The sequence below is a fragment of the Mustelus asterias genome, chromosome 13, assembly GCF_964213995.1.
Source record: "Mustelus asterias chromosome 13, sMusAst1.hap1.1, whole genome shotgun sequence".
Classification (NCBI taxonomy): domain Eukaryota; kingdom Metazoa; phylum Chordata; class Chondrichthyes; order Carcharhiniformes; family Triakidae; genus Mustelus; species Mustelus asterias.
Window position 1 is genome coordinate 28821739 of NC_135813.1, and position 13742 is coordinate 28835480.

General features: G+C 45.5%; 1 protein-coding gene across 1 annotated transcript in view; it reads left to right on the forward strand.

Annotated features, from left to right (window-relative positions):
- The first annotated feature begins 6649 nt into the window (after positions 1 to 6649).
- Positions 6650 to 13742, forward strand: part of LOC144502543 (protein Niban 2-like) — a 213804-nt gene continuing 206711 nt past the window's right edge. Inside the window, exon 1 of the mRNA XM_078226621.1 lies at positions 6650 to 6907. Within this exon, the coding sequence (XP_078082747.1) occupies positions 6853 to 6907 (55 nt within the window). The 5' untranslated portion in view covers positions 6650 to 6852. The remainder of the gene's footprint in view (positions 6908 to 13742) is intronic.

A 13742-nucleotide genomic window follows, 5' to 3' on the forward strand; every position in this document is an offset into this window, starting at 1 on the left:
CGCTCATTTAAGACAGAGATGTGGAGAATATTTTTCTCTCAGAGGGTCATGAGCCTCTGGAACCCTCTTCCTCAAAAGGCAATGCAAGCAGAGTCTTTGAATATTTTAAGGCACAGCTAGATAGGTTCTTGATCAACAAGGGGGTGAAAAGTTGGTTGAGGTAGAATGTGGGATTGAGGCTACAATCAGATCATAGAATCATAGAATCCCTACAGTGCAGAAGGAGGCTATTTGGCCCATTGTGTCTGCACCGACCACAATCCCACCCAGGCCCTATCCCCATGCATTTACCCTAGCTAGTCCTCCTGACACTAAGGGGCAATTTTAGCACAGCCAATCCACTTAACCCGCACATCTTTGGACTGTGGGAGGAAACCGGAGCACCTGAAGAAAACCCACGCAGACACGGGGAGAACATGCAGACTCTGCACAGACAGTGACCCAAGCCGGGAATCAAACCCGGGTCCCTGGCACTGTGAGGCAGCAGTGCTAACTACAGTGCCACCGTGCCATCCTGATCAGCCATGATCTTATTGAATGGCATAGCGGGCTCGAAGAGCTGAATGGCCTACTCCAGCTCCTAATTTGTACATGTGAATCTTTATTGGCATCAGCCACGTCATAACTCAACCCTGAAACACCTAGATAACAAGGACACCTATGTCAGACTCCTATTTATTGACCACAGCTCAGCCTTCAACACTATTATTCCCACAAAACTCATCTCCAAACTCCATGGCCTGGGCCTCGGCACCTCCCTCTGTGACTGGATCCTGAACTTCCTAACTCACAGACCGCAATCAGTAAGGATAGGCAACAACACCTCCTCCACGATCACTCTCAACACTGGTGCCCCACAAGGCTGTGTTCTCAGCCCCCTACTATACTCCTTATACACCTGTGACTGTGTGGCCAAATTCCCCTCCAATTTGATTTTCAAGTTTGCTGACGACACCACCGTAGTGGGTCAGATCTCAAACAATGACGTGACAGAGTACAGGAATGAGATAGAGAATCTGGTGAACTGGTGCGGCGACAATAATCTCTCCCTCAATGTCAACAAAATGAAGGAGACTGTCATCAACTTCAGGAAGCATAAAGGAGAGCATGCCCCTGTCTACATCAATGGGGATGAAGTAGAAAGGGTCGAGAGCTTCAACAACCTGTCCTGGTCCTCCCATGCCGACACTATAGTTAAGAAAGCCCACCAATGCCTCTACTTTCTCAGAAGACTAAGGAAATTTGGCATGTCATCTACGACTCTCACCAACCTTTACAGATGCACCATAGAAAGCATTCTTTCTGGTTGTATCACAGCTTGGTATGGCTCCTGCTCTGCCCAAGACCGCAAGAAACGACAAAAGGTCATGAATGTAGCCCAATCCGTCACTCAAACCAGCCTCCCATCCATTGATTCTGTCTACACTTCCTGCTGCCTCAGCAAAGCAGCCAGCATAATTAAGGACCCCACGCACCCCGGACATTTTCTCTTCCACCTTCTTCTGTCGGGAAAAAGATACAAAAGTCTGAGGTCACGTACTAACCTACGCAAGACCAGCTTCTTCCCTGCTGCTGACAGACTTTTGAATTGACTTACCTTGCATTAAGTCGATCTTTCTCTACACCCTAGCTATGACTGTAACACTACATTCTGCACTCTCTCCTTTCCTTCTCTATGAATGGTATGTTTTGTCTGTATAGTGCGGAAGAAACAATACTTTTCACTGTATATTAATACATATGACAATAATAAATCAAATCAAATCAAGGGCAAAGGCAATCGAGAACTAGTGGAACATTAACCTGCAACCCTACTCATCATGTTTATAGCACACAATGGTTTCAATTAATATTTCTGTGTATTTGGCTGAGGCAATCTGCACCAGGTAAATCTTCCCTGCCGAATCCTGGCACCTTTTCTACCGCTCCCACTTTTGAACCTCTCCAACCAGCTTCCTATTCCACCCAATGTAAACGTCAATCCATCCGAGCCTCAACTGCCTCTATCCTATCTTTCATGAGCTCTGCCCGCCGTTGCTGACTCTAAGTTGGCTCACAGTTTCTTAATACCTCAAGTTTAAAATTCTTAACTTCATGGCCTCACCTCTATCTCTAATCTCCCCCAGTGCTACAAACTTCCACACCCCTACACAGTCCTTTCCTCCTTCAAAACTCATCTATAGGACAAAGCTCCCAATTGTTCTAACACATCTTCTTTGGTTGGCCATCTATTTTTGTCTGGATAGCCTTGGGATGCTGCATTATATTAAAGTGTTATTTAAATGCTAGTCATGTGCCACCTAACAAGTACCTGCAAATTGATGAGTTGCTGTCATTCTAAGTTCAAATAACATTTACAGGAGCCTTGAGCTTTATTTTATGAGGATTTCTACCCTACGTTACTGAATCGCAGCTCTGTGTGACTCATGGTTTCTTACCTATTGTTCTAGATACAAAAATTTGAGGTGGGTTCATGTTGCACACCCATCCTGGTGTTACTGTGTTGATACTGTTGCTATGGTATTGAAAATGTACTGAAAAATGGAACAGTTTATCAAATTACCAATTTTATCTAATCCTAGCCTTTTAGCATGTAGTCTGTGACAAACATATGGTAAAAATGTTATGTTATGCTTCAGCCATTGGGTTAATCCCCTTCCGTGATCTCAGCGTTCAATCACAATGACAAGCTCACCTGACAGAGAAGCAGATGATGTTAAGCAAACAAATGAGAATAGGCTAAGCATACTCCTTGGGCTAAGGATAAAAAAGCAAGGACAGATCGTATTATGAATAATAGTAACGTGCCTTGGTAACAGTAGTATAGTTCACTATCGCGGTAACATTCCCACAGGCCAACAGGTTTTCCCATTGCCTGTTTCTTGACATTACAGCTCAGAAAGTGATCGATGTGGTCAAACTGGTCTTTGACTAGTCAGGTTAAAACCATGCAGGCCACCCCAAACATATATCATAGTTAATTAAGTATTCATAGAGTCAGAGAATCTCTACAGTGCACCGACTCTCTAACAGAGTTCTCACCCAGGCTCCCCCCCCCCCCCCCCTCCCAATCCCCATAACCCCACACATTCACCAGGGTTAATCCGTCTAACCTACACATCTTGGGACACGAAGGGGGCAATTTAGCCTGGCTAATCCACCTAACCCACACATCTTTCGGACTGTGGGAGGAAACTGGAGCACCCGGAAGAAATCCACGCTGATACGGGGAGAATGTGCCAACTCCACACAGGCAGTCACCCGAGGTCGGAATTGAACCCGAGTCTCTGTCTCTGTGAGGCAGCTCTGCCAACCACTGTGCCACTGAACCGCCAGTATTGTGGAAGGTTTGTCACTGTTATAATGGAGGAAACACCATACCCAGCGAAATCCCATGAATAGCAATCCGATAATGACTATCTGATAATCTGCTTTTTCATCATATCACAGAATTTTCACAGCCCAAAAGGAGGCCATTCGGCTTGTTATGTCTGTGCCAGCTCTCTATAGGAGAAATTCATCTCATGTTATGAGCGTCACCTTCCCCCCCCCAACCCCCCACCACCATCCATCCCCGTCCTTCCCCCTTGCTCTCTGTGGTCCTGCATATCCTTCCTTTTCAGATAACAATCTAATTCCCTTTTGAGTGCCATCCTGTCTCCACCACACTGCCAGACAGTACATTCCAGATCCTAACCACTCACTGGGTGAAAAAGTCTTTCCACCTGTCTCCATTGCTTCTTTTGCCAATTACATTAAATCTGTGCCATCTTGTTCTCGATCCTTCCACCGCTTTATCCTTCTCTGTCTAGACTGCTCATGATTTTGAATACCTCCATCAAATCTCTCAACCTTCTCATCTCCAAGGAAAACAGTCTCAACCTCTCCAATCTACCCACATAATTGAAGTTGCTTATCCCCAGAACAATTCAGGTGAATCTTCTCTTCACTCTCTCTGATGCCATTTACAAAGTGTGGCACCCAGACCTGGACACAATACTCCAGCTGAGACAGAACCAATGTTCTATACCATTTTAACAGATCTTCCTTGGAGTATTGCGAGCATTTGGAGTATTGTGAGCAGTTTTGGGCCTTGTATCTAAGGAAGGATGTGCTGGCCTTGGAAAGGCTCCAGAGGAAGTTCACAAGAATGATTCCTGGAATGAAGAGCTTGTCATATGAGGAATGGTTGAGGACTCTGGGTCTGCACTCATTGGAATTTAGAAGGATGAGGGAGGATCTTATTGAAACTTACAGGATATTGCGTGGCCTGGATAGAGTGGACATGGAGAGGATGTTTACACTAGTAGGAAAAACTAGAACCAGAGGGCACAACCTCAGGCTAAAGGGACAATCCTTTAAAACTGAAATGAGGAGGAATTTCTTCAGCCAGAGAGTGGTGAATCTGTGGAACTCTTTGCCGCAGAAGGCTGTGGAGGCCAGGTCATTGAGTGTCTTTAAGACAGAGATAGATAGGTTCTTGATTAATAAGGGGATCAGGGGTTGTGGGGAAAAGGCAAGAGAATGCGGATGAGAAAAATATCAGCCATGATTGAATGGCAGAGCAGACTCGATGGGCTAATTCTGCTCCTCTGTCTTATGGTCTTATTTTTATACTCTGTGCCCCTATTGACGAAGCGTAGAACACCTGTATGCTTTATGAACTGCCCTCTCAACCTGACCTGCCACCTTCAATGATTTATGCACGTTTTCTTCGACAGCACCTTCCAAACCCACAAACTCTACCACCTGGAAGGACAAGGACAGTAAATACATAGGAACACCACCACTTGCAAATTCCCCTCCAAGCCACACACCATCCTGACTTGGAACTATATTGCCGTTCCCTCATTATCACTGGGTCAAAATCCTGGAATTCCCTCCCAAACTGTGGGTGTGCCCACACCACATGGTCTGCAGCGGTTCAAGAGGTAGCTCATCACCACCCTCTCAAGGGATGTGGGCCTCGCTGGCCTAGCCAGCGAGGCCCACATCCTGTGAAAGAACAAAGAAAATATACACGCAGCTCCTTCCACTCCTGCATCCCCTTTAGAATTGTCCCCTTTACTTTATACTGTCTCTGTGTTCTTCCAGAATGAATCACTTCACAGCCCTCCACATTGAATTTCATCAGCCACTTACCTGTCCCTTTCACAACCTGTCCATGTCCTTTTGAAGTTCCACACCACCCTCTTCACAGCTCACAATGCTTCCAAGTTTGGTGTCATATGTAAATTCTGAATATATTTATAAGACCATAAGATATAGGGGCAGTGTTAGGCCATTTGGCCCATTGAGTCTGTTCCACCATTCAATCTTGGCTGGTAAGTTTCTCAACCCCATTCTCCTGCCTTTTCCACATAATCTTTGATCCCTTTACCAATCAAGAACCTATCTATCTCTGTCTTAAATGCACTCAATGACCTGGCCTTGACAGCCTTCTGTGGCAATGAATTCCACAGATTCACCACCCTCTTGTTAAAGAAATTCCTCTTCATCTCGATTCTAAAAGGTTGTGCATTTATTCTGAGGCTGTGCCCTGGGATCCTCGTTTCTCCTACTAATGGAAACATCTTCCCCATGTCCACTCTATCCAGGCCTTTCAGTATTCTGTAAGTTTCAATGGGATCCTCCCCCTCATCCTTCTAAATTCCATTGAGTCCTCAAACATCAAGTGATGTTGGTCGAGAGATAACAATTAACCAAGATATTGGGGAGAACTCCCCTGCTCTCCTTCCATATAGTGACATGCGGAGGGCAGGGGTGGGCAGGATTTTCCAGGTGCGCTCTCCCCAAGACTGGAAAATCATGCCCGAAGTCAATGGATCTTTGCATGATCTGCCCCCTCAGCCCTGCCTGCTACAATTCACATGACAGGCGGGACAGGAAAATTCCACCCTGGATCTTTTCCGTTCACCTGAGAGGAGCGAGGCGGGCAGAGGGCGAGGCGGGGCGGCGGGGGGGGGCAGCGAATCCTGCCATCTTCATACATGTATGAAGCAGGCTGCACAGTGGTTAGCATTGCTGCCTCACAGTGCCTGGGACCCGGGTTCAATTCCTGACTTGAGTTGCTGTCTGTGTGTACGTTCTCCCCGTGTCTGCGTGGGTTTCCTCCGGGTGCTCCAGTTTCCTCCCACAGTCTGAAAGACGTGCCGGTTAGGTGCATTGGCTATGCTAAATTCTTCCTCAGTGTACCCGAACAGGCTCTGGAGTGTGACGACTCGGGGATTTTCACAGTAACTTCATTGCAGCGTCAATGTAGGCCTACTTGTGGCACTAATAAAATAAACTATTAACATTCCCTAGGCACTGCTCTGAATTGGATGCTCCAGTTTTTGCTTGGGGACAAAGAACTGAACAACACAGCCTCCTGACGCGCCCCCGCCCCCCAAAAAACACCCTTTTCATCAAATCAACACCCTTTTCATTAAATCCTTTATTGCCTTTGCCCTTTTAAAAGGGGGATGGGATGGGTCACCCCTGTTTAGTGTCACTACGTAAAAAAAACCCTTCTGGCAGAGTCCTGTTTGAAAAGATTCCATGTTCCCAGCTACAGCTTTAGAAAGTTTAAGGTAAATGGCGCATGTGCCGTTTTCAAACCCCACCCCTAGCCAGGGGGAGGGAGGTGGGTGGGGAATGTGAAAGGGACACAGTATTAAGTCTAAAACTAGTTTGACAAGGAGCAGGGTGGGGGGTGTGCCCAGCTGGGAGTGAGGATATTGGTGAAACCTCTCGCTCTGACTGGGAAGCCTTTGTATCGGTGCTGGAGTGAATTCCCAGACTGAGCTCCCAGCCTGGTTCTTGCAGTGAGCGCTGTGCGGAGAAGCGGGGCTTTTGATCCAGTGAGGCGCAATGGGGGATGTAATTTCCACTCACCTTGATGAGAACCGGCGGCAGTTCATCACAGGTAAGGCAGCGACTCACAGTCTTTCTGTCCAGAGGGGTATGAGGCAGGGACTGGAGTGGAGGAGGGTATGAGACAGGGAGTGGGGAGGGGGTATAAGGCGGGGATTAGAGGGGGGTATGAGTGAGGGAGTGGGGTGGAGGGGGGTATGAGACAGGGTGGGGGGTGGAGGGAGGGTGGGTATGAGACAGGGTGGGGGGTGGAGGGAGGGTGGAGGGAGGGTGGGTATGAGGCAGGGAGTGGAGAGGGTATGAGGCAGGGATAGGTCTGGTCTGCCTTTCATTGCGTCCTTCTAATTTCCAGCGTTGGCAAACCTCACAGCATTTAATTGACTGTCTTAGTTCTTTGTGGGTTTCTCGGTTCTGTTTGCGAATGTAATCGGTTTCTGTAACAGACAACTTGAAAGTGTTGGATACTGTTCGTCCGGGAAGCTTTGTTCAGGCAACTAGCTGCTTGGAAGCAGCCCGCTTGTGGGGTCCCCTGTCCCAAGTTTTTTTCATATTAACATATGTGCTGCAGTAGGCGATAAAAAGAGAGCCTGTTTCAGTGAGCGGGGAGAGGCTTTCTTTCCCAGCTCCTTTTTATACTGTACACAACATGGTGTAATAGGGGTTGGAATGTGGGGCGCTAGCCTGTGTCTGCGAGTATATGGTTAATTATAGGAAACAAACAATGAGGTTGCTATTAGAATATTTTCTAGTTCAAATCTCTTAAGGTAAGTGTGAACTAGTCAGTGAATTGTAATGGGTTACAGCTTGGGTGCTGCACCTCTTTTGACTAAACACACACCTCCAGCTGGCAATCTGCAGTCAGCTCAACACAATACAATAGTCTTTTTCTGGACACCACACTTCTCCCCATCTTCTTGTCTACCTCCTGAAGGCAGCATCTTGCACTGGGCTCCATCATGGACAACTTGATTAATTAGGTCATCGTCAAAGGAGTGCAATGTCCTGAGGCAAGTTCATTGGTGGGAAAGCAAACAAGGGGAAAACTGAGCCAAAAAGTGGGGTTGGAGTGGTCAGTTTCACTTGGGCTTCTTTAAGGTGGGGAGAAATGCCAAGCAAGGTTGGAGGGGTTGAGGGAGAGAGTGTTTCAGGCTGTGGAGTTGTATGGTTGAAGGCTATACCACTGGTGATAGGGTGGAGGGAATGGGTGAGGGTGGGAGGGGGATCATAGGACCAGAGTTAGTGTGCACCCAGGGATCTCGAGAGGTAGGTTTCTTGTGTAAGCTGGTTAGCACAGTGGTTGGCACTGCTGTCTTACAGTCTGTGTCACTGTCTGTGTGGAGTCTGCATGTTCTCCCCATGTCTGTGTGGGTTTCCTCCGGTGCTCTGGTTTCCTCCCACAGTCCAAAAGATGAGCTGGTTAGGTGCATTTGCCATGCTAAATTCTCTCCCAGTGTATTCGAACAGGCGCCAGAGTGTGGCAACAGTAACTTCATTGCAGTGTTAATGTAAACCTACATGTGACTAATAAATAAACTTTAACTTAAAATCCATGCATGGGGGGATAAGGAGCCAGTGCAGATGACTGGAATGGAAAGGGGTATTGGAACAGGACTTCGTGCAAGATTGGGTGTGGCTGGAAAGTTCTGGATAGTTTATGTAGGGTGGAGTTCAGAAAGATGGTGTGGGAACAAAAACTGAAGTTTGGAATACCAAAGATGTGAATGAGGGCACTGTGAACATACTTTCACTATTTCACCAAGGTGAACAGCTCTTCATGTTAGAGCCTGGATGAAGGCTGTTTGGGTATTGCAGACATCTGGGAAATCTATATATTTTCCTTTTCCCTCACCGATACCTGCATTTCAATTTGAGCATGATGTGAAAGGTTGGAATGGGAATGTGCTGCTTTTTCCATTCACCACCGTTTTTCCTAGCTTGAGTCACAGAAGCCGGTATTTGAGTGTGACTAACTGGGCCCCGAGTCATTGATTTTAAAATTAGAACAGTCCTGGTCTGTGTCACTTGCGTGTTCCCCACAGCTTACAGTGCTTCTCTTGTCAGAATTCATCCTATTTAAGCAGCAGGAAAAACCTGAAGCCAAAGCGACGCTGGCCTCTACGACAGACTGAAAGCTTAGCCTGTCTACTGATAAAAGCCGATTGACAGCCTGTCCATTGGAGTTGGACTATGTTTCCCCTCCACTCTCAAAGAAAGATGCTTGCTAAAGCCAGTGTGTCAAATGTTGCAGAGCTGTCGTTGAAGATAAGTGTTGTCTCAAACATCAATGCTGTAATGGAGCTCCAGCATTCACCGAGCCATCATTAGTTGTCTGCGTATAAATTCTCTTAGCAGTGTCAGTAATTGGTTCAGTTTAAGGAAATGAAGACACCTCTGTACAAAAGGGGTTGGCACTAAGGGGATATGGGTAGGCAGGGAATAGAGGGATACGGACCCGCGTAGAGCCAAAGGGCCTTACTTTAGAGAGGTGTCATGTGTCGGTGCAGGCTTGGTGGGCCGAAGGGTCTGTTCCTGAGCTATACTGTACTTTTATATGTTGAGCGATTTCTTCAGCAAGTAAGGAGAGGAAGGGACGAACATGACAAGTTGAGGAAGAAAAGTTGATTTAGAAGGTTACTCGCCTTCACATTGGTGCTGTGATTTGAATTGAGTATTCATGATGACTAATCGTAGGAAATAATGAATTGCATATTGCAGAAGTGGTGGCTGAAGGAGGACTGGGTATTCTGAATTACAATGAGTCTAGTATTGACTTTTTCATCAGAGTACACAAGTTACCTCACTGTTTTTGAGATGGGCTTGTGTGTTGCAGCACTCAACCCATGTGGTACTATGGGATATATATGACGGCTGATTAGATCCAAGTTATGAATAACGCGATGAAGTTTAAAGTAAATACTTTGGAGATGTTGAAGATTGGGGAATAGCAATGTGAACTTTGCTCCTCAAACTCACCTGCAATCCAGATCTACTGTAAAATGAAGCAAAATTGAATTGAGTATTTAAATAATGACCATTAATTCATGAGGTGCGGGTGTTGCAAGTATTGTACATTCCGAATTGTCCTTGAACGCAGTGATTTGCTAGGCTTTCAGAGGGCAGTTAAGAATCAACTGCATTGCAATGGATGCGGAGTCACGTGGAGGCCAGACCAGGTAAGGGAAGGACAGAAAATTTCCCTCCCTAAAGGACATTAGTGAACCAGATGGGTTTTTGCAACAATGGCTTCATATCATCATTAGACTTTTAATTCCAGATTTTTAAAAAATTGAATTCAAATTTCACCATCTTCGTGGTGGGATTCGAACCCACAGCATTACTGTGAGTCCCTGGATTACTAGTCCAGTGACACACCATTACACCACCACTTCCCATGTTGCCATCTGTTGCAGTGGTTATATATTAAAGGTGGTGGCTCACCACCAACCCAACCATCACATCAACCGATTAGGGATGAAGAATAAATGCTGGCCCTGCCAGCAATGCGCTCATCCCATGAATGACTATGAATAGATGGGGGAAAAGCTAGTGTTTTGTATTTGATAGCTGAGACAGGTCACCGGAATCATTAACTTTTTCTTTTATCCGCAGATGCTGCCTGACCTGCTGGTTACATCCAGCTTTTCCTGTTTTTGTCTCAGGTGTGCAGCATCTGCAGTATTCTGCTTAAGATCAAGTGTAGTATTGACCTGCTGTGCTTGGTTGAAGTCATCAGGTTACATTTTAGCTTCATTTAAAGCAATTTTTAAAAGCGGCATCTCGGCCTTTTGGCTAAGATGCAAATGAGATCAAGCCTTGGAGGAGGAGCTATGCCTACTCCAATCAGCTTGGATCATGTAGATCAAGCCCAAGACAGGAGGTGAGAGCCCTGTCTTGCCAGCTTGGATCGGGAATGTCTCAACTTGTTGAGACTCTGAATTGGACTTGATTTGATTGAATTGGAATCAAAATTTTAAAAAAGGAAGTGACTGGAGCAATTATGCAAATAGCATGGTGAGAGTGGGATAGTGATTGTATCTGCAGAATTGTAATGGCTGCCTCCGCCTGTATAGTTTGAGGCTGATAGTTGACTCTGATTTACTGAATATATTAAATTGTCAAGACGAATTTTAGATGTTCACTAGGAACTAACTGGAATAGCACATTGTGCTAAAGAGACTGGATCCCTCAATTGAAGTGGTACATGCAGTACTACAGCGCCAGGGACCCAGGTTTGATTCCAGCCTTGGGTGACTGTCTGTGCGGAGTCTGCACCTTCTGTCTCTGTGTGGGTTTCCTCCGGGTGATCTGGTTTCCTCCCACAGTCCAAAAGACGTGCTGGTTAGGTGCATTGGCCATGCTAAATTCTCCCTCGGTTGTACTTGAACACTGGAGTGTGACAACTAGGGATTTTCACAGTAACTTCATTGCAGTGTTAATGTAAGCCTACCTGTGGCACTAATAAAACTAAAAAAAAACAATGTTTGCATAAATTTACTGCACATCTTCCTCAACTCTGGAATGTTTGCAAAGCCTTAATGGCAAGGTTTTTGCCAGTACAATCCATAATATTTGCAGTATGTCTATGTATGCAAGTGCATTTTGGGGGATGGGATAGCCGGCATTGGGTTCTGTTGCCTCAGGCTCCCATTTTGCTGCATAACTGTGTGTATTTATAACATTATAGACTGTGCAGTCTGTATATCCATGCACTCAATAAATGTGAGGGGCAGCAAGAGTTATCTTGCATCGCTTCTGTATTTTCTACACTTGGTGATTGGTGTGTTAGTTTTGGCAGCTAATGGCCCAAAAATGTTCCCCACTTCCTCTGAATCTATGAAACGTCCTTGTGGATGAAAGAAGAGTGAATGACCAACACCCTGTGTTCCAAAGCTGGAGATAGTTACTCAATGAAGTATTGTCTGCACTTGTACATTCCATTATGGCGTTCTTTTTTGATGTGGAAATTCCATTGTGTTATGACAAGGAACTGGTTTAATCTGAACAAGTTAGACCAAGTATGTATCACCATTGCAGCTATGTCACCCCTTGACCTCCTTTGGGCCGCACAGCCACTGTATTTCAGTGCCTCCTGATTTGAATGGGTTATGTATGGGAAGGGGTGGGAGGGTTAACTCCTGGCTGTCACGTTGCTGTTCTAACTGCTGCTCGAAGTGTCACGTTGTGCCCTGTGTGTTTGTAGTTTATAAAAAGCCTGGGGAAATGGTTGTGCTTGATCTGCCATCAAGCAAGAATGATTTTCTTTCAGAGCTGAAATGTTCTCAGGCTGGTGCTGCTCCTCTTGTGTGCAGAATCTGTGTAAAGATGGCATTCCGCAGTTCTGACTGTAGTTTGTTTTCTTTGGACTCTTTGTGGTCCAGTGAGTTCTTGAGCAGAAATCCGGGTCCATCTGGCACAGCAATCAAGTCCTCTTTTTACATATCTCTGTTTAAGTTTATTTATTAGTGTCATATGTCGGCTTACATTAACACTATTGAAGTTACTGTGAAAATCCCCTAGTTGCCACACTCCGGCGCCTGTTCGGGTACACTGAGGGAGAATTTAGCATGGCCAATGCACCTAACCAGCACGTCTTTTGGATTGTGGGAGGAACCCGGAGGAAACCCACGCAGACACGGGGAGAATGTGCAGACTCCACACAGACAGTGACCCAAGCCGGGAATCGAACCCGGGTCCCTGATGCTGTGAGACAGCAGTGCTAACCACTGTGCCACTCTGAGCTAGGACTGTTTGGGTCTTGTTTGAACCAAGTTGTTTCACCTGAGACGATTGGTTCTAACTATAAACGCGTGCATTTTAGTCAGGTGTCTGGGACATTCAAAGGACTGCTGTGTGCTTCTTGTTACTTGAGTACACACACATAAGATATGATTGTTTAAAATGTTTAGGCTGATAAGCTGCTGAATAATTTCTTTGATTCTATAAGCTCTTGACTGCAAACTGTATGTGTTGCTGAGCCCTGTTGAAAGTAGTACATCAAGTCAGAGTGCAATTATGTGAGGTGGGGTCTTGAAGCTGAATCAGGCAATGAACTGGTCGCTTTTCTTTTGAAGCAGGGTAGCTATGCACCCGGTAATCTGAGGTTTCTCTGAAGCATCTTAACTAGAAACTATGCAGTATGCTTTGTTGTTATGCGGTTAGCTATGGTCGAAAATGTTTCCATAGATTCTGATCCTTTTTTTAATGGAAAAGTGAAAATTAAAAGCTGGAATACATGAGCACTTGTGCATAGGGTAATGGAGAAGGGCAAACTTTTATGAAGTTAGTAGATTTTGGTTTAAGTTGTGACTTGCTGAGCTGTGAAATGAGTCCTGGATTGTCATGGTATGATCCTGTCCCAGTAAATGACGTGTAATTTTAAAATGTGCTGATTTGTTAAACCTGTTGAGTTAGAGAGCTGCTTACAATCCCTGATGCCCTGGTGAAAATCATTGCTACAAACCTGCCCAGTCCTTTCCTCCTCCTATTAAACATGTTCAGATTTAATTTTAATTGAATAAAATGCGTGGCAATTTGGCAAATGGTAGAATTGTTTGCAATGTTGTAGTTACTCCAGCACGAGTTGAGAACCCAGAGAAGCAAAATTGAAAATGTTACTGTGGTGAACCATAGATGGTTACCACTATGGGTACTGAACCATAGATGGTTATCACTATGGGTACTTGTACATATGTTACTCTTGTTACTGTTGGGGTTAGGGTTGGGGTGTTCCACCTGTTGGTATTGTTCTGTGGTACACTCTGGTTGGCTCCGCCTTCCTATAGGAGTATAAAGGTCACTGCACTTCCTAGTGATCCTTTAGTCTGGGATTGTATTGTTAAGCAGTATGCTCCATTCTTGTTGCTAATAAAAGCCTTTATTTCCCAGGT